The sequence below is a fragment of the Amphimedon queenslandica genome, unplaced genomic scaffold (genome assembly GCF_000090795.2).
Source record: "Amphimedon queenslandica unplaced genomic scaffold, v1.1 AMPQUscaffold_13499, whole genome shotgun sequence".
NCBI classification, from domain to species: domain Eukaryota; kingdom Metazoa; phylum Porifera; class Demospongiae; order Haplosclerida; family Niphatidae; genus Amphimedon; species Amphimedon queenslandica.
In genome coordinates, this window is record NW_003546265.1 from 80,129 (window position 1) to 103,666 (window position 23,538).

The following is a 23,538-nucleotide window of genomic DNA, read 5'->3' on the forward strand; positions in this document are numbered from 1 at the left end:
ATGATAGTACTGACACTGTGATGCTTACTGGAACACTTGAGGGCCACAATCTTGATTGTGGGTGCAATCATGTTCACCAAATGTTGATTGAAGGCAGTCGAAAGGTGTCTCCTCATATCCATTGCATTGAAGATTATTCATCCAGATTGCTCCTTCACTAGTCCTTACCATAGAGGATGGTGTCTCTTCTTTGTTGTATATCTCCTCCAGTCCAGGATGACCGAGATACTTGCATATAACATTCCCGTCTTTCATATCAAAGTTATTAGAACAGACACTGCCCCAAACGTTCTGATTGTAGACCTCAACCCTTCCTTCATTCCTTCCCTTACCACCAACCAGTCTCATCATCATACCTTTAATGAAATCACAATTAATAAAGTGCATTAATATGATTTCATTACTTCGACAATATCTTTTATTGATATGTTGAAAGTCTCTGGTTGTTAGTACACGAAGCTGTCCCATTCTTCCCACATTTATACCTGGAGTTAGTATAGTCATTGAAGGACTGCCGCAAGCATATGGACTATAGTGCATAACAGAATAGTAGTCATATGGTATTCCATATATCCTTGCGCGTTTTACTTTCCTGAACTGATATGGGCCTACAATGAGCAGGTGGTCATAAAACAAACAAAAATAAAGTAATTGTTTCCATTATTTTGAGTGTTATTTTTAGAACTAAAACTAATGTCCTTACATGTGTTGCTGTTTACTCGTATATATCTGTCTCTGTCTGGTCTGCTTTGCTCGTGATATCGTCCCATTGCATGCATTATCTCGTGAGCTGGTGTCATTGGATGTCTTGATCCAGAGCAAGTCTTACTCAAGAAAATTCTTTTCGCTCCAAAAAGTGACCCTCCTATACCCCGTACAAAGCATCTGTTATTGATGAAATATAGTAACTCCATAAACATTATGTAATTTGCAACTTACTTGCTGCTGTGTTTCTTAAACAACATGTACCTCCCCCATCTCGACCTTCTTCTTCTCCCCCACCTCCTTCTTCCCCATCGTCTTCTCCCCCACCTCCTTCTCCCCCACCTCCTCCTCCCCCACCTCCTCCTCCCCCACCTTCTTCTCCCCATTCGCCTTCTACCCCCTCGCCTTCTCCCCCACCGGCCTCTCCGCCTTCTCCACCTCATACTCGTTCCCCACCTCCTTGTTGTAAATCTGATGCATGTTCGTGACTGAATTGCTCTCATTGAGGCATAGATGTTTCTACGTAGGATGCTATTAGAACTACCTCCTACAATAATGTACATTGCTATAACTAGAAGTAATTCATGTTATGTACTTAAGCTCCTGTGAATCCTATATCTTATTTTTCTGCCCCACCTTCTTCCCCATACCCATGCTTCAGTTTTAGCAAGTCCATCCCATCCACTCTTCTTGTAAATAGCAGCTTCAGTTTTACTGAGGAGTATATCACCATCAACTATAACACCTTCTTTCTCAGCAGGTTCTATAAGACAAAGAAGCAATAATGAATGATTATTGCACAATTTTTTGTTACCTAAGTATGTATCATCATCATCATCTTCATCAACAAAGGTTTCAAACTCTGACAAATCAGCATCTTCATCATCTTCTGTTTCCATTTTCTCCTCACGATCAGTTATCATGTCATCCATATTTCCTGCAATATCTTCAGAGTTTTCCTGCTCTATGAAGTCCTGCTCCACTGCAGGCATTGAAGAATCCTTTTCCACTAGAGGTATTGGAGAATCCTCATCTACTGGAGGTAGAGGAGGGTCCTGCTCCACTGCAGGCATTGAAGAATCCTTTTCCACTAGAGGTATTGGAGAATCCTCATCTACTGGAGGTAGAGGAGGGTCCTGCTCCACTGCAGGTAATGGAGAGTCCTTCTCTACTGGAGGTAGAGGAGGCTCAAGCATTCCATTGTCATCGTCACTACCAAATTCTTGATCTGCAAAAAAGGTTTACATGATTGCATTGTTAGTGCATAGTCTCACCAGGTTCTATTTGGCAATATCCAAGAAATGGAAGACACAGAAAAAGGACGACCAATTTCATGGTTATTGCTTCAGGTAGGACTAATGCCTCCAGAAGAAATATCTAACAATCTGCTCGCTCAAAATCCTTTTATATACGTTCATGACAGCTGCATGCCTACAGCTGCACACCTACAGCTCCACGTCTAATTGTGCTTAGATGCATAAACTCAAGCTGTTTACCCTGTATCAATGATTTGTGATTCCTGAAACCTATAATTATGATTACTGGAAAAGTGAAAGTAATTTAAAAGAAAATCAATAATACCACCTGTTGTGTACTGGAGTTGTTGTGCAGGCAGACATAGTGTGTGCTGGTCAACAAAAATGAAAAGGAGAGAATTCTCTATTTTTATGATTTTTTCTGATGCATATACATGTTCTTATGCTGTGTAGCAAGTTTGAGCCAATTCCAATCAAAATTAATTTTTTTACAAATTTTTTAAAGTTACTGTACTGTAGTTCATGGTCTCAGGCCAAATTTTACCAAAAATGAAAAGGAGAGATTTTTTACTTTTATAATTTTCATTGATGCTTTTATCTTGTGTAGCAAGTTTGAGCTGGTTCCAATCAAAATTAAACTTTTTACAAATTTTTCAAGTTCCTCAAAAATTGCACCACAGTCCATACTCATTTATATGTTATCACTTGGAGGAAGAGGAAAATGAAAATGTTGCTCTGCCAATCTACTCAATGCAATACAAGTTTGACTGGTTTTGTTATTCCAAAAAAAAAATATGTCAATTATCATACATAAAGAACAACAAACAGACTGTCTACTGACGGAGTTGGAGATAATTAAAAACAAAACACATCCTCTACTGACGGAGCGAGAAATAATTAAAAACAATGTCCTTAAAAACACATCAACTTAAAAACATCAATGCACTTGTATACATACACAACATACTTATTGTCTAAATACTTCACATATTGGATGATGAAGCTATAAATACACATAAGCATAATATTTAGACATGATGAAGCCTCATAATGGTGAACTTGTGGCTGATGAAGTTATCGGTTCTTGCTTCTTGATTTTGTACTTATTCCTCAGCCTCCCTTTAACCCAGTTAGTTATCTGCATTAAAATATTATTAGATAATGGATACACCAGCATACATAATGATGACTTACAAACTTGTTTCTCAATACATGAAAGTATAAAACAGCACAGCCCTATAAAAGATAATAAAATTCATCCATTTCTGCACTATAGCACTGACTTGTATGGAATTAAAGATTGTAAAGAGCCACTGGAAAAGTTTTGTTTGCTCATTAAAAGTGAACACACCAATAATCCATGTTATGCTAAGAAGAGGCAACAGTACTACAACACTTTTAACTGATGACCTACAGAAATTTATAATAATAAAAAGCAGCTACATGTAAAGTACTTGATAAAATCAATTTTCTTTAAGTTGTATTCAGCTCCTCCAGTCATTCTGGACTTTATGATATGATAAAGTGTCATAATTAGGAATATAGTATTGATCTAATGTTAAGATGAAAAGGAAATAGCATGCACATGAAAGTATAGCTAACTATTATGATGAGGAGCATTGGTCCAATGAATGACCATATCATTCCTTTACTGGTTGATAGCCAACAACTAAATAAAATTATCATTATTATTATTGCAATCGTTCAAAAGACTTACTGATCATCAGTACCATAAAGATCATGCTTTATTCCAGTAGATATACCAACAATGATAATAGGTAGACCTATAAGATTATAAATTGTACACCTCTGGGTTTAAGCGTATAGCTTACCCCATCCAAGAGGTAGTAATAGATACCATCTGTCAGCTAGTGATCCATACACTCTTACTATCAATATATACAGCATAATCCCTTCAGCTAATGACCAACAGAATACACACAGGAACAAATAGTGCAGCAATCCAGCCACAACTGAACACAGCCACTAATAAAACAGGAGACAGCATGCATCATTTGTATTGTTAACAGCTTACTGGTATAGATCTTGGCAATTCAATCCCAAAAACAAACACCAGTAATGCTAACAGTAAAGCAAGTGACAAGTTAATGTGCACGTACAACAGTGGACCTTTCTGGAGCTGCTTTCTAAGCATAATAATGTTTTCATAACAATAAGTATAGCAGTGATGTGTAGATCTAATACATTATTAAGTACCTCAAAGCAACGAGTAATATGATACTGAGTATTAGACAAATAATGGAAATGGAAACACCAATGTAGCTAATTATTTCCAATCCAGTGTCTTCAGCACTGGGCTATTATATATTAAAAATTAAAGGATATATACATGACCAATTTTTTCTTGCCTCAGTAGTAGTAACACCAGAGTGATCAACCAGTACAGCAAAACTAGTCAAGTGGTTGCTAGTACACAATACTTGAGAACTGGATAGTATTGTTGTTGTCATGCCATCAGTGGACCAGTTCCTAGGAAAATCATTCAAACTCATAAAACTAGGCTAGTCTTACTGCAGCGAGTCATTCCAGTAACAACAGAAAGGCTCTTCATTGCTTTCAAACTGAATAAGTAATGAATAATGATAAATGCGCCGTGTATCAATACTTCAGTAATGTTAAATATCAATGATACATTATCCATCAGTTGAACAGTATCAGAAATGTTCACTGTATTATCAGATATTGCTTGAACTGAGACTACTAGACTGACTAGAGTAGATCTACTATATGATGACAAATAAGATAGAATTCAATATTAAAAGGGACTACTTGTTTGATGCTTCTTCAAAGGATCTTTCAATATCGTGTGCATGATATACTACTAAAACTTGCCTACAGCCTGTGGAGGAAGGTTATTATGTGCATAATAATAAACTTAACATGGCTGATAGCTACATAAGCATGTGTACCTTTAGAAAAATCAACTGTGAAACAATTTCTAAACTTATCAGGTATATCGTCTTTATCATCAATTTCATCAAAAGTATAAGTATAATTATCATCAGTTGATAATTGTAACTGTGATTGTGAACACAGTGCATTCTTTGGGACTTCAATGAAGACAGATTTGCTACCATTTTCTGTCATGCATCATCAACAATTATGATATAATGCCATTGGAACATACCTGATTCATATATCTGCTCAAATGTTATCATTTCTTTGTCTATGACCCTAAACTTCACATCTATATGTACATGTATGCAGATATAATGAATGACAATAAGCACAATGCTCTGATGCATAATGTACCCAAGTTATTCCCACTGAAATTGAAGTGGCTCTTTATTCTCCCGCTGCCATAAAGTATAGCTCTGCCAAATATTTTACTGAGTCTTTTGAGCTTACTCAATAAATTAGGACCAGAATATTCATCATTACTCTAAAATATTGCATTGAAGATACATATAAAGTAGTAATTGCATCACTGACTGAGAGAAGAGAGATGTGACTGCCATTAAAAGCATTGTCCAGTGCATACAGTAGGTTCTAAATGAAAATATAGTAAACATTATTGGCGTAGCAAAGTGAAAGGGACAATGCAGCAAAAAAAACTTTGTAACTGCTGTGTATACAGTCATGTGTGTGTGTGTGTGTGTGTGCGTGTTTGTGCATGGATATGTTTACCAGGGTGGTCTAGTGTTATCATAATTTGACATTGTCATTAACAGTGGAATAAATAAATAATGGCATTAACTGTCATGGTTTACTTTCAGAATAAACAGGATAACATGCATAGCTGTTATTGGCCTAGCTTATCTCAGTATAAAATTTATATGAGAATGCATGCATTGATAAGAGCACACACTTTAACATCTTCATAGTCAATCATGCTAGAGCTTTTTGCAATATCATTTTCAAAGGCTTCAATGACTTTCTCTGCTTCTTTCAAGAACTTTTGAGCATGTTTCGCACTTTGAGACTTTCCCCGTAAAAGAGAGACAACTCTTTTGATCACATTGAATTTCCTGAGCCCATTCTCCTTCTCCAGTATACTGGCTAAAATTTCTTCCTAAATAATACATTTGATATTAATAACAAAGCATAATATATTGCACACTCACGCCAACTGGTGAGTCAAATCTATTCTTTAATACATCATCAATGACATCTTCAATCGCTTCTCTGCAAGAAGGATTAGAACCATTCTCGCAAAATCCATAAAACTTATCAACACACGATAAGACTTGTGCTCTGCCTATTGCCGTATGATTAACACAGTGCTCAATAAAACTATAAGTACAAGTAGAGAGACTTGCACCCGTTTCTGAACAACAAATGTACACAAATCCTAGAACGTTTAATTCACTGCAACTATCACTTTTAACAGCATTTTCGAAGAGCATACCAAGATGATAATTGAACTTTTTAGCAGTGAGACTAGAGCTATTAATATTGATACACGTCTGGTTTAAGTCGAGGCAGCTCGATTCATTACTACAGACAATTTCACTAGAGGGAGGCATGATAGTGTAGTTTGATGGACCTTCAATACAGCCTATATACAAATGAAAATAACGAAGACTCCTTTATAGGCTGTACTGTAGATATCATAGCTTACTTTTAGCTGTGGCAGAGGCTGTGCTAAAGAACAAGAGCAGTAGGAACGCCGCCATGATCATGAAACTGGAGATGACACAACGAATCTTCAAAGTACAAACACAAGCCAACGGAAATTAAGAGCCCACGTTTATAAACGTGGTCAAGCCGACACGCCCTTCATGATATAAATAACAGTGATTATGATAATAAAATTTAAGAATTAACAGCATCACTGTTGCAAGTTTGACTGCAATACTTTCTCCTTATCTCAGAGGATAGTGTCTTTAGTTGCATTCTCTCTAAAGCATTTATCACTTTCTGCCAAGAAGCTGCAGTGTCGGCGTTAAGCCAATAATTATACAGTTTTATTTTGGAGTCGTTGATCAATTTATTTTCTTTCTTTATTTTTTTAATCTCGTGATATTCAATGCCCAAATTAATGCCAAACTCCTTCCAATCCATGAGTGTCTCAAGAACAGTTAGCATCTCTTTTAGTCGAGGGGTTGAGTCTATAATACAGAAAACAATAAAGTATGTAAAAGTATGCATCTAACATTTATTATAATGACAATCAACATTTATTCTTACCACATGATAAGACGCATTTAGGACTTTCTGTCACGTCGACATCTAAAACAACTGATTCTGTATAATAAGGTAGGTCTGAAGGAGAGCCTTCTGAATTGCTTGCTTTTGCTTCGACTGCATTAGGATAATATAATGATGTCAATAATGGTTCAGATGGAGGTCTTACCATAGTATAGTACTAATATGCTCAGTAATACAGTGAGACTTGAAATTGAAGCTACGAGTATCCAGTGATTTGTATTATAGGGTCTATTTCCGGTAGTAGACAAGTTGCTTTTGTGACGCTTGCCTTTATCTAAAGCTGAGGTACATGTATAATATGCACATGTAAAAAGCTAAACAATAAGACAATCATGTACTATAGTATTTCATCAAATATGGCTCATGAGAATTCTCCATTTTAATAATTTTTTGATACATAATAGATATTTTATGTTGAGTAGAAAGTTTGAACTCATTCTGATCAAATTTGGATTTCTTACGAATTTTTAAAGTTACTCAGAAATCAGGTCAAAGTCCCTGTACTACAGTACATGGTCTTGGGTCAAATTTTGGCAAAAATGACTAGGAGAAAATTTTTAATTTTTATAATTTTTCCCGATACATATACATGTTCTAATGTTGTATACCAAGTTTGAACTGATTCTGATCACATTTGGATTTTTTTACGAATTTTTAAAGTTACTCAAAAATCAGGTCAAAGTCCCTGTACTATAGTACATGGTCTCGGGCCAAATTTCAGCAAAAATGACTAGGAGAGAATTTATCATTTTTATAATTTTTTCTGATACATATACATGTTCTAATGTTGTATATCAAGTTTGAACTGATTCCGATCACATTTGGATTTTTTACAAATTTTTAAAGTTACTCAAAAATCGGGCCAAAGTCCCTGTACTATAGCACATGGTCTCAAGCCAAATTTTGCCAAAATTAATAAGTAGAGAATTCTCCATTATTATAATTTTTTCTGATGCATATACATTTACTTATGTTGCGTAGAAAGTTTCAGCTGATTCCAATCAAAATTAGATTTTTTACTAATTTTAAAAAATTCATTTTTAAAAGCTTCTCCTAATTATTTAGCCAAATACCATGTGGTACATACAGTTCATGAATGGACGATTGAGCATGGCATAAAATGATAAGAGCCCAAAATTAAGCAAATAAATATGAAGGTATTATTTTCTATTTTATATAAATAAACATGCAAGTACCTTTGATATAACTAAGTGATTGTGTGTTAGAAGATGAAGAGACAGGCTGAGGTTGGGAAGAAGGAGCGTTACAAAGAAAATGAGGAAATCCGTATATATTCATTGCCCTCTGCCACGCCTTCATGAGTTTCTCTCCCTCCAGAGCCTGAAGGGGTCCTAGATTATTTAGTATGACCAGGAACTTTTTACAGTGCCTCTCTAATTGGGGGACACTCTCCATCTGGTCCATGGCCGACATGTATTGCATCATCATGGCGTGGTAGTCCTTCTCTAGCATTGCCTGCCGTCCTATCAGCCCTTTCTTCATCATTAGTATTGACAGAGGGCTCACATAGTCGTGTAGGGACTCGCTCAGTGCCCCATATCGCTTTTCTATCTCGACTTGAAGCTGACTGTTAAAAAGGTCCATGTTGATTGTAGGCGTGGCTTAATTAAATGATTATTTAATTATAATTAAGAACAAATATTAACTAGCTAATGAATAATAATTAAAGATCAAAATATCAGCAGGAAAATTAACGTTTAAGAGACAACAAAAATAACAACAAAAACAATATTTTATTAAAGAAAAGTATAGTTCCTTACTCTAAGCCACTGCATGCAATGTATAATAATAGTGCACTTTTAATGTTATTCATTGTGGTGGGTTGCCATAGCGAGGATCAGGAGGAGAGTGACGTCTCATGTGACCCTGTCCAGTGGGTTGGGTCCCTCCCCCCTGACCCCCCTGTCCACCCTGACCCGAAGGATTACCAACGTTTGAGCTCTGAGAGGAAGACGGAGGCAAACCATGATAACCAGTCCCAGTGATAAAAAAATTGCTCCCAGCCCCATAATATTGGGAGGTATCATAGCGCTGGCCTGGGGCCCCAGGATACTGAGAGGTATAACCAGCAGTGGGTGTGGTCGTATATCCCATTGTTGAATAAGGGGAGGGGTGTGGCTGACCAAATATGGAAGCCTGAGTTGTAATACCCTGCGGAGGATGAGAGCTTGATGAAGCAGTGAAAGGGAGCGAGCTCACGTAAGGACCAGGGCTTGACGAGAGAGAGCGGGGCATACGATACCCGGTCCCTCCCACCTGAGGCATTCCGCCGCTGACCATGGAGTGAGTCTGATAAGCAGAGTGAGAGTCCACGGGCTGGTAGCCGTGACGCTGCATGTCAGTGTAATTCCCGGGCAGGGTATGATGACCCATCATGTACCCCGGGGGAGTATTGTATGGTATCCCTGGGGTACCAGGGATTGAGGTTCTGTACGCCATGCGAGAGGAGGAGCTGGACAGTGGGAGGGGCCTAGTAGGTGTGTCAGAATCTGACGAGGTGTAAGTGGGTGTGGCCACAGAAGTTGTAGTGGATTCAGTCGTTGTGCTATCGGTGTCGACGTTACGAGAGGTGTAGTTAATCGGAGGGACCTCCGGTCTTGCAGTAATATCGTGAAAAGGCTAAGATATACAGTAAAAGGTGGATAAACATGTACATCATCTAATGAAAGGATTCACCTTAGATCCATCGGCAAAGACTTCATCACCATGATAGGACCTCAGTGTTGTACCCACTCCACCAGTCCTTATTGAAGAAGGAACCTAAAGTGAAAATAAACAAGTACAATAAATAAACATGTAAAATAAATATATTTAATAAACAAAGTAATAGTAATAGTAATGGGGCTAACATAGGAGGATCCAGATCTAAGCTTCTTGTTCTGGATATGAAGCTCTTGTATTGTTCTCTTGTGGTCTGCTATCTCACTCTCTAGGCCTAACTTCTCCTCTTCCAAATCTTTGAGCTAATAATAAAAGAGCATGTCAATAAAGTGCCCAGGCCGTCAAAACTAACTTTCTCTTCAAGGTCTCCGACTTGAAGGTTGTCACGCTTGCTCTCTGCCAGTGCATATTTGTACTGAGCCTCTTCAAGCATTTGCTAAGAGAGAGAGAGAGAGAGAGAGAAAGAGAAGTTAATTTCTTTTCTCCTTTATGTGTGTAGGTGTGTAATATAAACAAGGGATAGCACTGGATTGCAATATCAAATATATTCCCCCTCTTCACTATCAAATTAGCTTAAGGGCATTGTATTAATACTATAGGATATTGATCAATTGTTATTATTATTACAAACTCCAACACATTACTTGTATGTATTATGTACACTATAGTAAGTTAGTAAGCAACATTGATGCACAATTTGTGTGTGTGTGTGCGTGCGTGTGTGTGTGTGTGAATGTGTGTGTGTGTGCGTGTGTGTCTGTGTCTATTACCTTAAGCCTATCTATTTGTGCATCTTTATTCTCCATTTGGGTCATGTAGTACGATACATCCTATTTAGTAAAGAGAGAGAGTGAGGGTAAGAGGGAGAAAGGGAAATACACACAAAATTAGCAGCTGCTACTACAGTGAACTCCAAAGCTGTCTCATCTCCAGGCATGCGTGCAATTAGTACTATTATTAGTCATCATATTTACTTTAATTTCTGACGAGCTACCGCTGTTACGTCTAGCATTATCCAGCTGGTCCTTGAGAGCCATCTTATCCTGCAATAGAGTCTGAGTGTACAGACTACTGTCATCAAGTCTACTCTGAAGTCCCTCTATAATGGGTAAAGAAAGGAAGCAATAATCATAATAGAAGCAGTAGTATTATAGATGAAAATAGAAGAGGATTAGTATTAGAAAAGGATGCGTAATGGCAAGAGTAGATAATAATTAGAGGAGAGTGTCCTACTGTGCATATACTCCCTGCTTCATCACGGTGTAGAATTGAAGAGTCACATTCCGGTTATTTCAGTATTTTTGAGTAGTTATTCAGAAATAACTAGCAATAACTACTCAAACTCAATGAAAATACGGAAATATCCTGAATGTGACTCTTCAATTCTACGCCGTGATGAAGCAGGGGGTATAGGCACAGTAGGACACTCTCCTCTAATTATTATCTACTCTTGGTAATGGTCATATACTGTACCTAGCTCTGCTTGCTTCTCAATCAATTTCTGACAGCTCTCATCAGCTTGAGTCAACGCCTCCCTCTTCTCATTTCTCTCTCTCTCCACCTGCCCCTGGAGCTCGTCTATCATCTTGCGAAGGTTCCTTTCCTTCACTTCGTGTTCCTTGCTCAGTGATGAGATCCCAGAGTCAGCCTGGAACAAAAGGAGATGTGAAAATCATTTTTAAAAATTGAAAATCATGAATTAAAAATTGATGTAAAGGTAGCACAAGACTGATATGTAATAGATGTAAGCCTAAAAGATCTTCTTACCCGATTTTGTCCGACTCCAAAGTCAGTCTCGTCAGATCCTTTCTTGGAATCTTGTAAGTCTTTTTGGAGCTGATTAACGGAATCACTCAAAAGACTGCAAAACCTATCCTTGACCTGAAAGAGAGAGAGAGAGAGAGAGAGATGGAAAGTAAATTGTGTGTATGTGAATGTATAACATTTTATTGTATGCATGTGAATGTATAACATTTTCTTATCATACTGTGTGTGTGTGTGTGTAAACTGTGTAAGTCAATGTTTTAAGTCACTGCAGGAAACAGAAATGATATCAAAGTGCAGCTAATCCCCACGGAATGCAGAAGTCATGTACACCAAACACAAAGTTTACACAATCAACAGATACAATCCACTATGGCAGCAGCAAAGATAAGGTCTTCCCCTTTCAACACTATCCACTACAACATTTATTTACACCAAGTCAGTCATGCACAGACAGCTATTAGTGATTCTGTAATACACATGCTTTTAAAAAGTTCCCCACTGTAGTGTGTATACATGTATGTTATTACAACTGTTTCTCTCCATCTTACCTGCATGGACTGCTCCATTTTTAAGAGCTGGCGTCTCAGGGCTCCTACATCTCCTCCTTCTTGTGATGCTGTGATGGAGTCCAGCTGGCCTCTAAGGAGCTCTATCTTCTCATTCTTTTGATCTATGACCTCCTCCAACTGATTCACTTTCTAAAGGAAATAACAAAGTAAAATAGAGAGCCACAAAGTGTACATGATGTATATCTGTACATGTACATGTACATCTACGTATGTGCATTCACATTTTAAAATTAAAATAAGTTTAGTCTCTTTATAAAAGTGCTAAATAAGGAGATGCTACTGCGTGTATATGAATAACACGAGCATTGATTACAACTTCCTAAATGATAACAAGGACTGAAAGCAATGCCACAGCATGCATAAAAAGCAAAACAATCCACAATACACTCATTCACATACACATACATGTACATGTACACATACACGTACATGTACATGTACACATACATGTACATGTACATGTATGTGTACATAGACATGCTGAATGTACAGGAGGTACATGTAAATACATGTACAGTATATGAGGCATAATGTACACAATGGTATATGTACAAATGAAGGAAGAAAATGAAACCACTACTGCATGTACACTGAAAGTACAGGCTGCTGAGTTGTATATCTTTCCCTTAAAATGATCAACCACCAAAAGGTACAATACCATTGATACAGGAAGGAAGGGCCTGGAGCTGGAGGGAGGGTAGTACCCTTATTACCAGGTGGTAGTTATGTCACCATTTGTATGCTATACCTAATGTAAATCTTATTAAGAAAACAATTCCCATCTTTGGTGTGAAGGAGCTTTTGATCAATGGGGCTTCGTAAAATACCCACTACCCGCCTGAATAATCTATAGACAAGTGTCTCCTTTCTCTGTGACACTCCTAGTTCTATTATACTATGTCTTTGTTGGACTCAAACACAAGAATTTGTTAATGAGGAAAGACAATGACACAATAAATTTATATTATAACAACATGGGTCATTAGTGAATAACTGAGTCATGTTGTGTACAGGAAAATTAAAAGGACACAACTACACAGAGACAGCAGTCATGACGTAATGCTTTTTAAAATATGCACTGTTGGACACACATCCTTTTAACTGAGTAAGCACTATACATATATAGACACACAGTATGTGAAAGCACAAGTATTATGACAAAAAGCCCAAAATAATTAGAAACACAAATACTGTCAGTATTACAATATGCCTTTTATTTCTAATTACAATATAAATGTCATTAGGCAAGTATGTTGAAAGAGATGCAGAGAGAGAGAGAGAGAGAGAGAGAGAGAGAGAGAGAGAGAGAGAGAGAGAGAGAGAGAGAGAGAGAGAGAGAGAGAGAGAGAGAGTGGGGGAGAGTTTAAAGGGTACAATAGGTCAATGGACATGAATCATTACTAGGAGTACTTTCCATACAAGAGAGATAACAATGTCAAATATGGTCCAAAATACCCCCTAAACCTTATCATTAATTAATTAAGGCAGACACAAGAGACAATAACTGTTCTTCAGACAGATGCTGATGTACATGCATGCCCACAGCATAAATCTACTAGTCATCATCGCAATGTCATGGATATTAGTACTCTATCCCTTCCCTTCATTCTTATGTACAGTACTTCTTTTCTTACCACTGCTTCTCTGTAACTAGTGGGTCCTTTCTTTGTCATATTATCCAGCGTCTTCTTCAGATCCGTATTCTCTTTCATGAGCGTTTCCAGTATTTGTTTAGAAGGCCCTGGAATGAAAGGGCTTTGCTGTGATTGTTGGGAGTGGGTCCGAAGAGGAGGGTTCCCCGATGAAGAGGGCAGACTACTGAACTGAGACGTCTTGAGTTTCTTCTCGAGATTAGAGGATCGGTTCTCCAAACGAACAACTGCAAGCTCCAGTCTCTTGTTCTTGTCTTGTAAAGAGTCAGCTGCCTCAGTTTTTTCTTGTAAAAGACGAGCTAACTCATTCACGCCCAGAAGTCGACAGTTCAAGAGAGCATTTTGTTTACGAAGTGAGTTGCATTCTTTACGGAGTTCCTCTGCTGTCATTGAGGATACTTTAGGCTCTTCATTGCTTGAGGTGTGAGTAGGACTGACATTAAGCTGCTGCTGCTGTTGTTCAGTCATTGCCATATTATATAGTTTATATCATGAAGAATATTCCTACTGGCTTTGATTTACACAGGTGTGTGTGTGTGATTTACTAGTTTGATACCTGGAAAAGAGGACCTTAAGTAATTCCAAGAAAGAAAGTGACATTTGAACTTACTTGATTCTTGTTCCAGAAATGTATGTGGGCCCGGGTGTGACGCTGCAGTGTCTTTTATTCGGTATAGGTCGAGCTATTCCCTTACATAAACTTATCGAGCGGAGAATAATATAAAGAATGATTGGCGTGTGAAGTGTTGTGTGTTTTAATGTAGACGAGGGGAAGGTCCTGACTAGCCTTGTTTGATTGGTCAGACTGCCTTAAACGTTACGTTACGATTACAAAAGGGTCATCCCCACCATCCGCCATTTTAAAAGGTGTGTTGATAACAAAATTACTGAATTCAGTATACTTGTATCACGTGCATACACGTGTCACTTTTCAGCAAAATAAATTAGAATCAAGATGCAATGCATATTATAGCTTAGTTAAATTCCACTGTCACGTTAAAAGTACGGATCATCATTGGAGATAATGATACAGTAAAATCAGGAGCAGTGACAGGAGGGAAATTCATAGGACTAGGAACTAGAAATACATGTACACAATCATAATACTCTATACTGTCTGTCTATATGCATACCTGTTTGACCTTCAATTGTCTTCCATTGTAGTCTCTTTATATCAGATAAAGCTACATTACCTCCTAAACCTAGCTCTGTTACTTCTTTGATTTTAAATGCAACAAATAAATCCTTGAGGTAATTCAAGACACCATCATTATATCCATTAATAATAATAATACTTACACTTAGTTTAACAGATGCAGGAGCAGACCACTCTTTAGGATCATCAGATTCAAACTGATGATCCAAACGAAGCAGAATTGTTGATTTATCCAAATACTCAAGTGTCAGCAAGTGAACATTATCAGGGAGTGCAGTAGATAGTCCACTGTACTGTTAATTAAGATGTAAAACAAGAGAGAAGGAAAGTGACTGAGTACTTTAAGATTATAGTCTCCTAGTTGGAGTCCATCAGTTGGAGTAAATGCGAGCTCTGGTGTCATCATTAATTCTTCAGCCATCATTCTCTGAGTATATGCTGATTCATCAATTGTATCAAGTATCAGTAGATGCTTCCCACGAGTAACCAGACCCTCTCCACTCAGTCCTTTTTCATCTAATGCTTGACCAACCCCACGACCATCATCAAAGAGCAAGCGTCTGTGAACCTACGGTGTAAAAATAGTATTAGACTACTCATTCTTGGGTGCTACTCAGAAATTAGTAATGCAGCCAATAAACAATACTAGGAATTACTACCAATTCAAATTATACAACGTTTTTGTATGATTGTGTGCCAGGAATGTAAAATTGTTACTCTGGTAATGATCGTACCATTAATTCCAAGGATCCATCAGCAAGACTAGAGCCACCTTGTGCTCTATCATTAAGTACAGTGAACTGAGTCTTCTTCTCTTCATCCTGTGCAGTATCATAAAATATTATCATTATAAATTACTGCACTGACTTTTATAAATATCCTACTTGTCACCGGATAATAATTTCCAGCAACAGGCTCAGTGTTAAAATAAACAGAGTCATGCCTGTAATTTCTTCTGCTCAACGAAATGCTCATGATAAAAATACGAACACAACAGAATCATTTGCATTACATTCTTTTTTGAGATTCTCTTCCGTTTGAATCAGTGTAGAATGTTTTGTCAGATTCTAGATCAGTATTAAATACAGAAACGATTTCTTTCCCGTGCAAATCACTACAGAATCTATTATTTACAATTAACATTACATTATATGTACTCAATAGAAATTGGTCCAACTGTGTACTCCAGTTCAATGGCTGGCTTGTTCTTATACAGCCTCACTACCTATAATAATATATTACTCAATATCAAAAACATGAGAGCTATTTCACTGACTTGAGAGACCCAAGGAGAAAATACTTGCCTTACTTCAGATAACAGATCACCCTGTTACATTATTATAAAAATCTGGCTAAAATTTTTTATGAGTTTTACTTCAACAAGGGACAATTGAGCTGCATTGTCCAAATTTGGTCCAACAGAATATGCCACAGTGTTGTTAGGGCGGAATATGTATGCACCTGATCTCTATAAAGGCATCAAAAAGCATCAGTGCTTATACACTGTACCTGACTACTGTAGATATTGTTCCCAGCGCTCGCATTATAAAAACGAAACTGTTGATTGATGTTGCTACTAACACCAGATACAGCATTAATAATCTTTTTAATGTGACCAGTAGATCCATCAAAAGTGACATTGTAATACTAAATATTAAAGGTATGATTGATCACTGCATGCATCAAACTCTACCTTATTACTGATAGTCACATCTTCATTATCAAGCTTTCTTTTTACACGTGAAACTTTAGTCTGCCCTATATTGAGTATTACAATATTATACAGTCAAATAGCTTCATACTACAGATACCTAAATTTTGATTCGCACTAGATTTAAAAGTATACATGGCATAGCCAAGAGGAGGTACATTAGAAACTTGAAGAAATACGTCAAGACCAGCTGTGTTTGTACTGTTAACGTATGCTGAGATTTTCTTAGTCTCAGGACTTATAGGAACAATCTAAAAAAAATAATAATAATAGTGAATCTGCTTGGTTATATAATTGAGAATAATAGTCATAACGTGTGGAATATTCATTACTACCTGTATAGCTACTGTGTTATTGTTAGGATCAGTCACTGATACATCCTCCTTTATTACAGGAATACGTACCATACCAGTATATGGGCGAGCCAATGAGTTATATACCACCATATTGAACTGTACATTAATGAGAGACTAGTCAGTTGTATAATATTATACTTACATCTCCACCCTCAGTTACTGGACACACACTGATGTTAAGATATTCACAGAAACTCAAGTCCATTTTAGGTGCATTAGCTCCTTTAGCTGCAAGATCATTGAGGACAGTCGCCATTACAGAACGACACTCAACTTCTCCAATGTGAAGCCTCCTGGCATAATCATCAGCAACATGCTGCTTCTCTGTACCACTGATTCATATTATAATAATAATTATTATTAATAAAATAATTATTTTACTTACGTGACAGCATCGTGATGCTGTGCCACACCCATAGCTTGTTCTTCAAAAAGAAGAGAAGATATTTCACTCATTTTTCGTCAAACTTACGCAGTTTTACTGAAGATGGTCCATTGTCTCCCATTCCATTATGAATTGCTTCCAATTGTTTGCATGCTTGCAAGTGAGCATTACACTGCCTCACGTAACCTTTCAAAGCAGGTCTGCTGGTGAAATATCCTAAAAAAGGAAATAAAATATAGCAAAATTATTCTATCACCTGTCCAGTAGCTCCATGGGCGGTCAACATATGGAAGGAAATCACTGTTTTTTGTAGGCCAGACCGTGTCCTCATCATGAAGCGACTTTAAGTACAAAGATGGCGTGGAGTATAACAAGTTTAGTGATCCATTCTGATATCACCGAAAATCAACAACAATGCATAATTATTGTCTCACTTACCAAGTTGACATATTTGATGAGCTTGTCAATATTAGTGAACCACTTTGCAGCGTTTTGGTATTGAAAATCAGCTCCCATTGGCACCATTATGTTACGAGTTTTGTAGTGCCTTGCCTATTAGACACTCATGACACATGCTCAAATAATATACCATACCATACCTGCTTGCGTGCTTCCTCTATGAAAAGAGCGACTCTTTCTTTGACGTTATTAAAATGCATATCTTCTTCGTCGTCCTAATTTAAAATCAAACCATGACGCCATATTTGAATTACTCACGCGCACAGTCATGTGCATGAGTATCAACATTCCATAGCTGCGTTATTTTCTTACCATAATGGAAGGATCATTACAAGGATCATCAAAACAGAAGCCTTTAGGAGGAAGATAGAGACCATTCAGTATTCCAGTGAAGATGTCAGTGGCAGGACCAAGAGAGGGACTGTTCTGCCATATCATTTCCATTTCTCTAGTTATCCCACGAATGTATTTCTCAAGGTAGTCCATGCGACAGAAAAAGAAGCCATCAAATCCAAACTATTAAAGAAAGATGTTATTACAGCATGCAGGTTTTGACAGTTTTCATAACTGAGTAAACACATGAGCTGCACATGAGCTGTGGAAAGATCTTACCAAAGAGAAAGCAGTGGCTTGAAAGGAGGAGTGTCCAAAAGGATCAATCTGCCAGCCGATCACCGGACGCACACCAAAAGTATTCGATATGAACCTCAGTCCAATGGACATCTGATCAATCATTGCATTGTAATGGACTGTTGCTTCGTCATTCATGCACCATCCGCCGTTAATGAACTCTAACTGACCACTCTGTACTAATTCATGAACCTAAAGGAAATAAATTGTTATGTATTCTTAATAGTAGATGGTGTTAGTTACTTTTTCTTTTACAGATTCAGTCTGCTTGTTCCACCACTTGGTGAAGAATGCCATTTCGACATATATAAACTTCCTGTTCTTGTCCATCAAGAGCTGGCTGATGGATGTATCCAAAATATTCTCTACAGATGCATCCTGGACATAGTTAATGGCTAAAGAATGAAGAAAAAGAGATCGCAACAGTAAAAAGTTTCACAATGGCTGACCTCCGTAATAGTATTCGTCCAGACTCTTCAACCAGCCGACATCATCATGCGTGTGAGGTATCAAGTGAACGTTGAGGACCTCTCCCTGCAGGAAAGATGGAAAAGAAAAGAGGGCGAAGAGAAGAACAGCTGATAAGAACACAGTTTTCATCTCGGCTAGCTACAAGCAAGCTCAGCGCAACTTTAGTTAATTAACTATTTTAAATAGTTAGATAACTGTAGCAATAACCATGAATAAATATCAGCATAGGCCTAGATGAACATGGTTATCATACTTGCTGTCTTTCTTTGTACTTTCTTCTCTTTCTCTTTACAAGAAGGCCCTCTCAATGTTCACTTGGTCTGCCACACACATGATGACGTTGGCTGGCTCAAAACTATTGATGATTACTATTATGGACGTTAGTATATAGACATTCATTGTATGTTCAGTGTTAGACTATGCATCTATGACTGCAGGTAAAATGGAAATTCATCGAGCAGGAGCAGTAGAATCTATCCTGGACACTGTTGTTAGTGAATTAGCACAAGATCAGAAGAGAAAATTTAGTTATGCTGAAATAGCATTCTTTGCAAAGTGGTGGGATGCTCAGAATGACACTGTAAAACAAATGGTATAATATTATGTCGAATGAATTGTTTCATGAAACAGCACTCTTCTCTTTTCCTCTAGGTTCATGAATTAGTACAGAGCGGTCAGTTAGAGTTCATTAATGGTGGATGGTGCAGCAACGATGAAGCAACAGTCCATTACAATGCAATTATTGATCAGATGTCCATTGGACTGAGATTCATATCAAGTAATTTTGGTGTGCAGCCATTAGTTGGCTGGCAAATTGATCCTTTTGGACACTCCTCCTTTCAAGCCACAGCATACTCATTAGTAAGATGCACTACAAACTTCAGTGCCAAATCCTGCCATAATTTGAGAGTGTCATGAGTGTCAACAGTAGAGTAATAGTCACTGTATGCCAAAATAGTATTTAAAAATATCAACTTTTTCTTTCTTTCATAGATGGGTTTCAGCAGTGGATTTATATCTCGGATTGATTTCGTTGAAAAGTATGTACGTTACTATACTTCTGAGCTCGAAATGATGTGGCAGAACAGTCACTCACTTGGCCACTCAATGGATTTATTTACTTCAATACTGTACCCTCACTACATCCCACCTCCTGACTTCTGCTTTGACGAGCTCTGTACTGACTCACCTATAAAAGTAATGAATGAAGCAGACATAGATCTAATACAAATGATAGAAGCATTATTTGTAATTTTGCTATTTACATGGCATAATGACATCAGTGTGTATTGGAAAATGTAATAAAAATTGGGGGTGATTTTGGAGCCATTTTTTGGAAAAACCATGGGCTATAGCCTTGGGTACTTTGGAGGTTTAAAAAAATGGTCATAACTCAAAAAATTGAAGTTGGAATTGGCTCAAACTTTCTACATAGCATAAGGACATCAATATGTATCAAAAAATGTAATAAAAATTGGGAATGATTTCGGAGCCATTTTTCAGAAAAAACCATGGGCTATAGCCTTGAGTACTTTCCAGAAATTTGGAGTTTTTAAAAAATGGTCATAACTTAAAAAATTGCAGCCGGAATTGGCTCAAACTTTCTACATAGCATAAGGACATCAATATGTATCAAAAAATGTAATAAAAATTGGGGGTGATTTCGGAGCCATTTTTCAGAAAAAACCATGGGCTATAGCCTTGGGTACTTTTCAGAAATTTAGAGTTTTTAAAAATCGTCAAAATTCAAAAAATTAATTTAGGTCAAACTCTTTACATAGCATAAGGGCATCATTATGTATCAGAAAATGTAATAAAAATTATATTATAGGACATAGAAGGAGCTCATAATAATAAGGTCAATGAATTTATCAGTTATTCACTTAATAAGGTATAATAAAGTTGATGATACATTGCTATAATCATAATTTACAATTAGGGCAGACACTTCAAGACTAATAATATATTATTAACAATGGGGAATGATTTTAATTATGGAGATGCTGGTAAATGGTATAGGAATCTGGATAAACTCATTAAATACGCTAACGAGGTTCTCTCCTTACATTATTGATCCCCTAATCTGCTTGCATTGTAGAATGGATCAGTTAATGTAATGTATTCAACCCCATCACTGTACATGAAGTATGTCAACCAGGACAACAAGGTAAAATGGGAAGTCAAAAAAGGAGATTTCTTTCCATATGCAACTGCTCCACATCATTACTGGTCTGGTAAGTAACTATGAAGCATAAATTATATCTACACATGCATATTGTGTAGCTTGAAAATTTTGTAAAGAAAAGTTTGCAAGTCTTTCTTTCTTTTGTATAGGATACTTAAGCAGTAGACCTGGTTTAAAAGGTTATGCAAGAAAATGTAATGCTCACTTGCAAGCATGTAAGCAATTGGAAGCAATTCATAATGGAATGGGAGACAATGGACCATCTTCAGTAAAACTACGTAAGTTTTTAATTGTCTACGGATATTTTTAGATCTTACTCAGAACATGCTGTGGGTGAAGTTCAACATCATGATGCTATTACGTATGTTTTGTATTTATAAAATCATCCACTACATTTTTATTACTATTAGTGGTACAGAGAAGCAGCATGTTGCTAATGATTATGCCAAGAGGCTTCACATTGGAGAAGTTGAGTGTCGTTCTGTAATGGCGACTGTCCTCAATGATCTTGCAGCTAAAGGAGCTAATGCACCTAAAATGAACTTGAGTTTCTGTGAATATCTTAACATCAGTGTGTGTCCAGTAACTGAGGGTGGAGATGTAAGTATAATATTATACAACTGACTAGTCTCTCATTAATGTACAGTTCAATATGGTGGTATATAACTCATTGGCTCGCCCATATACTGGTATGGTACGTATTCCTGTAATAAAGGAGGATGTATCAGTGACAGATCCTAACAATAACAAGATACCTGTACAGGTATTATGCAAAGGCAATAATAGTGAATATATGTATGCCTAAAATTGACTGTATCTAGGTTATGCCTATAAGTCCTATGACTAAAAGGACTCCAGCATTTGTAAGGTATAATGCACAAGCTCAGTTTCATGCTGCAATTGAAGTGACTGTACCTCCTCTTGGATATGCAATGTACACTGCTAGTACAACTGGTAGCAAGCAGCATTCCAGTAAGAATATTAGGCTATTGGACATTAATTTGTTTAAAATTATGATAATTCATAGAATTTGTGACTAAATCTGATCCTTTGCATGTGAAAACAAAGTCTGAAGATGTTGTAATTAGAAATAAGGTGCTAAGTACATGTCTTTGTATAATAAAACTATAAAAATATAATGATTAATATTTACTGTTGCAGTTTTATCAAGTGAAGTTTGATGGAAAGTCTGGACACATTAAAACTATCACTAACATTGAATCCAGCATTAGCAGTGATGTGAATCAACAGCTCTACTGGTACTGTGGGAGTACTGGTGATAAAGAAGACAATCAAGTTAAATAATTCTTTTAAAATCATTGATCATTTAAAATTTTTTAGAATTCAGGTGCATATGTATTCCGTCCTAATAGCTCAATCGTATTTCCATTTGGAAAGGATAATAATAATAATGCCAATATATCAGTTATTAAGGTATTTAATGATATTTTAATGAAATATTTACTGTCCGTGTTACAGGGTGACTTATTATCTGAAGTAAGGCAAGTCTATAATCCTTGGGTTTCTCAAGTATGTGAATGAGATATACTGCATTGTTTCATTATAATCTCTACAGGTTGTGAGACTGTACAAAAACAAGCCATCAATTGAGCTTGAGTACACAATTGGACCTATTGATATAAAGTAAAAAAAGGTTTTGCTATTTTTGGGGCTATTTTTGATTTAATTTTTTAAGGGACAATTTAGGAAAAGAGGTTATATCTCGTTTCTCAACTAACTTTAAAACGAAATCTACTTTCTACACAGACTCCAATGGGAGAGAAACAATAAAAAGAATGTAAGGAATCAATAGGTATTACGAAACTGGTTTTCATTCCATGGTTAGGAGAGACTATTTACCACTTTATCCATTTTATAAAAGAACAGAGCCAGTAGCAGGGAACTACTATCCCATTACAAGCAGAGCATTCATAAGAGTTAGTACTATAATGATAACTATATCTGATGAGTATTTCATTGCTTGCAATAGGATGAAGACAGCAATCTTCAGTTGACAGTACTTACTGATAGAGCTCAGGGTGGCTCTAGTCTTACTGATGGGACATTGGAGCTAATGGTGCAGACTAATACCTCATGATATAGCTACATTCCATGCTGCTTGTATTGTAGATTCACAGGAGACTACTGCATGATGATTCACGTGGTGTTTTTGAGCCTCTAAATGAGACGGGAGAAAGTGGAGATGGTTTGGTCATTCGTGGGAAGCATCTACTGATACTTGATACGATTGATGAATCAGCATATACTCAGAGAATGATGGCTGAAGAATTAATGATGACACCAGAGCTAGCATTTGCTCCAACTGATGGACTCCAACTAGGAGACTATAATCTTAAAGTACTCAGTCACTTTTCTTCTCTC

General features: G+C 36.9%; 5 protein-coding genes across 6 annotated transcripts in view; 1 reads left to right on the top strand and 4 right to left on the bottom strand.

Annotated features, from left to right (window-relative positions):
• Positions 1 to 8: 8 nt before the first annotated feature.
• On the bottom strand, positions 9 to 2,091 carry LOC109580260 (uncharacterized). Its single transcript, XM_019993263.1, has 7 exons — positions 1,980 to 2,091; positions 1,520 to 1,933; positions 1,301 to 1,468; positions 940 to 1,252; positions 704 to 885; positions 405 to 608; positions 9 to 356 (listed from the first exon to the last, which is right to left on the bottom strand). Exons 1-7 carry the CDS (start codon positions 2,038 to 2,040, stop codon positions 25 to 27), a joined length of 1,674 nt encoding a protein of 557 aa, XP_019848822.1. The 5' UTR covers positions 2,041 to 2,091; the 3' UTR covers positions 9 to 24.
• A 626-nt stretch (positions 2,092 to 2,717) lies between these two features.
• On the bottom strand, positions 2,718 to 8,743 carry LOC100639015 (adhesion G protein-coupled receptor E2-like). Of its 2 annotated transcripts, none has more exons than XM_019993283.1 (23): positions 8,330 to 8,743; positions 7,279 to 7,413; positions 7,113 to 7,226; positions 6,544 to 7,033; positions 6,047 to 6,480; positions 5,791 to 5,994; positions 5,415 to 5,471; positions 5,235 to 5,364; positions 5,110 to 5,169; positions 4,892 to 5,062; positions 4,752 to 4,821; positions 4,588 to 4,702; positions 4,494 to 4,543; positions 4,331 to 4,451; positions 4,179 to 4,279; positions 3,997 to 4,108; positions 3,794 to 3,947; positions 3,679 to 3,745; positions 3,564 to 3,630; positions 3,416 to 3,513; positions 3,245 to 3,371; positions 3,156 to 3,197; positions 2,718 to 3,099 (listed from the first exon to the last, which is right to left on the bottom strand). In XM_019993283.1, exons 4-23 carry the CDS (start codon positions 6,602 to 6,604, stop codon positions 3,007 to 3,009), a joined length of 2,334 nt encoding a protein of 777 aa, XP_019848842.1. In that variant the 5' UTR covers positions 6,605 to 7,033; positions 7,113 to 7,226; positions 7,279 to 7,413; positions 8,330 to 8,743; the 3' UTR covers positions 2,718 to 3,006. The 2 variants fall into 2 exon arrangements, with proteins under 2 accessions (XP_019848842.1, XP_003384237.2); XM_003384189.2 differs by having other exon boundaries at positions 4,588 to 4,705.
• Positions 8,744 to 8,817: 74 nt separating this feature from the next.
• Positions 8,818 to 14,576, bottom strand: LOC109580273 (myosin-7B-like). Its single transcript, XM_019993284.1, has 11 exons — positions 14,414 to 14,576; positions 13,786 to 14,359; positions 12,131 to 12,280; positions 11,583 to 11,696; positions 11,289 to 11,463; positions 10,790 to 10,914; positions 10,586 to 10,645; positions 10,168 to 10,251; positions 10,004 to 10,117; positions 9,831 to 9,914; positions 8,818 to 9,773 (listed from the first exon to the last, which is right to left on the bottom strand). The coding sequence occupies exons 2-11, from the start codon at positions 14,275 to 14,277 to the stop codon at positions 8,964 to 8,966; spliced, it is 2,208 nt and encodes a 735-aa protein (XP_019848843.1). The 5' UTR covers positions 14,278 to 14,359; positions 14,414 to 14,576; the 3' UTR covers positions 8,818 to 8,963.
• Positions 14,577 to 14,673: 97 nt separating this feature from the next.
• On the bottom strand, positions 14,674 to 19,135 carry LOC100639141 (lysosomal alpha-mannosidase-like). The gene is made up of 24 exons (XM_019993282.1): positions 18,950 to 19,135; positions 18,744 to 18,895; positions 18,483 to 18,692; positions 18,183 to 18,386; positions 18,011 to 18,085; positions 17,850 to 17,963; positions 17,668 to 17,800; positions 17,499 to 17,627; positions 17,412 to 17,451; positions 17,169 to 17,358; positions 17,006 to 17,122; positions 16,771 to 16,921; positions 16,653 to 16,717; positions 16,469 to 16,606; positions 16,335 to 16,427; positions 16,236 to 16,286; positions 16,117 to 16,184; positions 15,972 to 16,073; positions 15,827 to 15,914; positions 15,694 to 15,780; positions 15,300 to 15,527; positions 15,103 to 15,252; positions 14,937 to 15,048; positions 14,674 to 14,881 (listed from the first exon to the last, which is right to left on the bottom strand). The coding sequence occupies exons 1-24, from the start codon at positions 19,098 to 19,100 to the stop codon at positions 14,778 to 14,780; spliced, it is 2,952 nt and encodes a 983-aa protein (XP_019848841.1). The 5' UTR covers positions 19,101 to 19,135; the 3' UTR covers positions 14,674 to 14,777.
• A 61-nt stretch (positions 19,136 to 19,196) lies between these two features.
• The window catches only part of LOC100639267 (lysosomal alpha-mannosidase-like), a 9,405-nt gene continuing 5,063 nt past the window's right edge, over positions 19,197 to 23,538 (top strand). Inside the window, exons 1-21 of the mRNA XM_019993281.1 lie at positions 19,197 to 19,350; positions 19,409 to 19,563; positions 19,623 to 19,832; positions 19,965 to 20,168; positions 20,803 to 20,862; positions 20,911 to 21,024; positions 21,070 to 21,205; positions 21,306 to 21,434; positions 21,478 to 21,517; positions 21,567 to 21,756; positions 21,803 to 21,919; positions 21,978 to 22,128; positions 22,184 to 22,251; positions 22,318 to 22,452; positions 22,498 to 22,590; positions 22,636 to 22,686; positions 22,733 to 22,800; positions 22,853 to 22,954; positions 23,003 to 23,093; positions 23,147 to 23,233; positions 23,287 to 23,514. Coding sequence (XP_019848840.1) covers positions 19,206 to 19,350; positions 19,409 to 19,563; positions 19,623 to 19,832; positions 19,965 to 20,168; positions 20,803 to 20,862; positions 20,911 to 21,024; positions 21,070 to 21,205; positions 21,306 to 21,434; positions 21,478 to 21,517; positions 21,567 to 21,756; positions 21,803 to 21,919; positions 21,978 to 22,128; positions 22,184 to 22,251; positions 22,318 to 22,452; positions 22,498 to 22,590; positions 22,636 to 22,686; positions 22,733 to 22,800; positions 22,853 to 22,954; positions 23,003 to 23,093; positions 23,147 to 23,233; positions 23,287 to 23,514 — 2,574 coding nt within the window. The 5' untranslated portion in view covers positions 19,197 to 19,205. The remainder of the gene's footprint in view (positions 19,351 to 19,408; positions 19,564 to 19,622; positions 19,833 to 19,964; positions 20,169 to 20,802; positions 20,863 to 20,910; positions 21,025 to 21,069; positions 21,206 to 21,305; positions 21,435 to 21,477; positions 21,518 to 21,566; positions 21,757 to 21,802; positions 21,920 to 21,977; positions 22,129 to 22,183; positions 22,252 to 22,317; positions 22,453 to 22,497; positions 22,591 to 22,635; positions 22,687 to 22,732; positions 22,801 to 22,852; positions 22,955 to 23,002; positions 23,094 to 23,146; positions 23,234 to 23,286; positions 23,515 to 23,538) is intronic.

What these genes read in the sequence shown, in the direction of transcription:
- LOC109580260 (XM_019993263.1), bottom strand. Translation starts at nt 2,040, where the DNA reads ATGAAATTGGTCGTCCTTTTTCTGTGTCTTCCATTTCTTGGATATTGC. An exon ending in TTTAAGAAACACAGCAGCAA is followed by an intron (nt 886 to 939) that starts GTAAGTTGCAAA and finishes CATCAATAACAG; the next exon opens with ATGCTTTGTACGGGGTATAG. An exon ending in ACGAGTAAACAGCAACACAT is followed by an intron (nt 609 to 703) that starts GTAAGGACATTA and finishes TGCTCATTGTAG; the next exon opens with GCCCATATCAGTTCAGGAAA.
- LOC100639015 (XM_003384189.2), bottom strand. Translation starts at nt 6,604, where the DNA reads ATGATCATGGCGGCGTTCCTACTGCTCTTGTTCTTTAGCACAGCCTCT. An exon ending in AATTGCCAAGATCTATACCA is followed by an intron (nt 3,948 to 3,996) that starts GTAAGCTGTTAA and finishes CTGTTTTATTAG; the next exon opens with TGGCTGTGTTCAGTTGTGGC. An exon ending in ATGTATTGAGAAACAAGTTT is followed by an intron (nt 3,100 to 3,155) that starts GTAAGTCATCAT and finishes ATTTTAATGCAG; the next exon opens with ATAACTAACTGGGTTAAAGG.
- LOC109580273 (XM_019993284.1), bottom strand. Translation starts at nt 14,277, where the DNA reads ATGGCAATGACTGAACAACAGCAGCAGCAGCTTAATGTCAGTCCTACT. An exon ending in AAATGGAGCAGTCCATGCAG is followed by an intron (nt 11,697 to 12,130) that starts GTAAGATGGAGA and finishes TCTCTCTTTCAG; the next exon opens with GTCAAGGATAGGTTTTGCAG. An exon ending in TGAGAAGCAAGCAGAGCTAG is followed by an intron (nt 10,915 to 11,288) that starts GTACAGTATATG and finishes TACCCATTATAG; the next exon opens with AGGGACTTCAGAGTAGACTT.
- LOC100639141 (XM_019993282.1), bottom strand. Translation starts at nt 19,100, where the DNA reads ATGAAAACTGTGTTCTTATCAGCTGTTCTTCTCTTCGCCCTCTTTTCT. An exon ending in GTAATGATCCTTCCATTATG is followed by an intron (nt 18,086 to 18,182) that starts GTAAGAAAATAA and finishes ATTTTAAATTAG; the next exon opens with GACGACGAAGAAGATATGCA. An exon ending in TAGAGGAAGCACGCAAGCAG is followed by an intron (nt 17,964 to 18,010) that starts GTATGGTATGGT and finishes AGTGTCTAATAG; the next exon opens with GCAAGGCACTACAAAACTCG.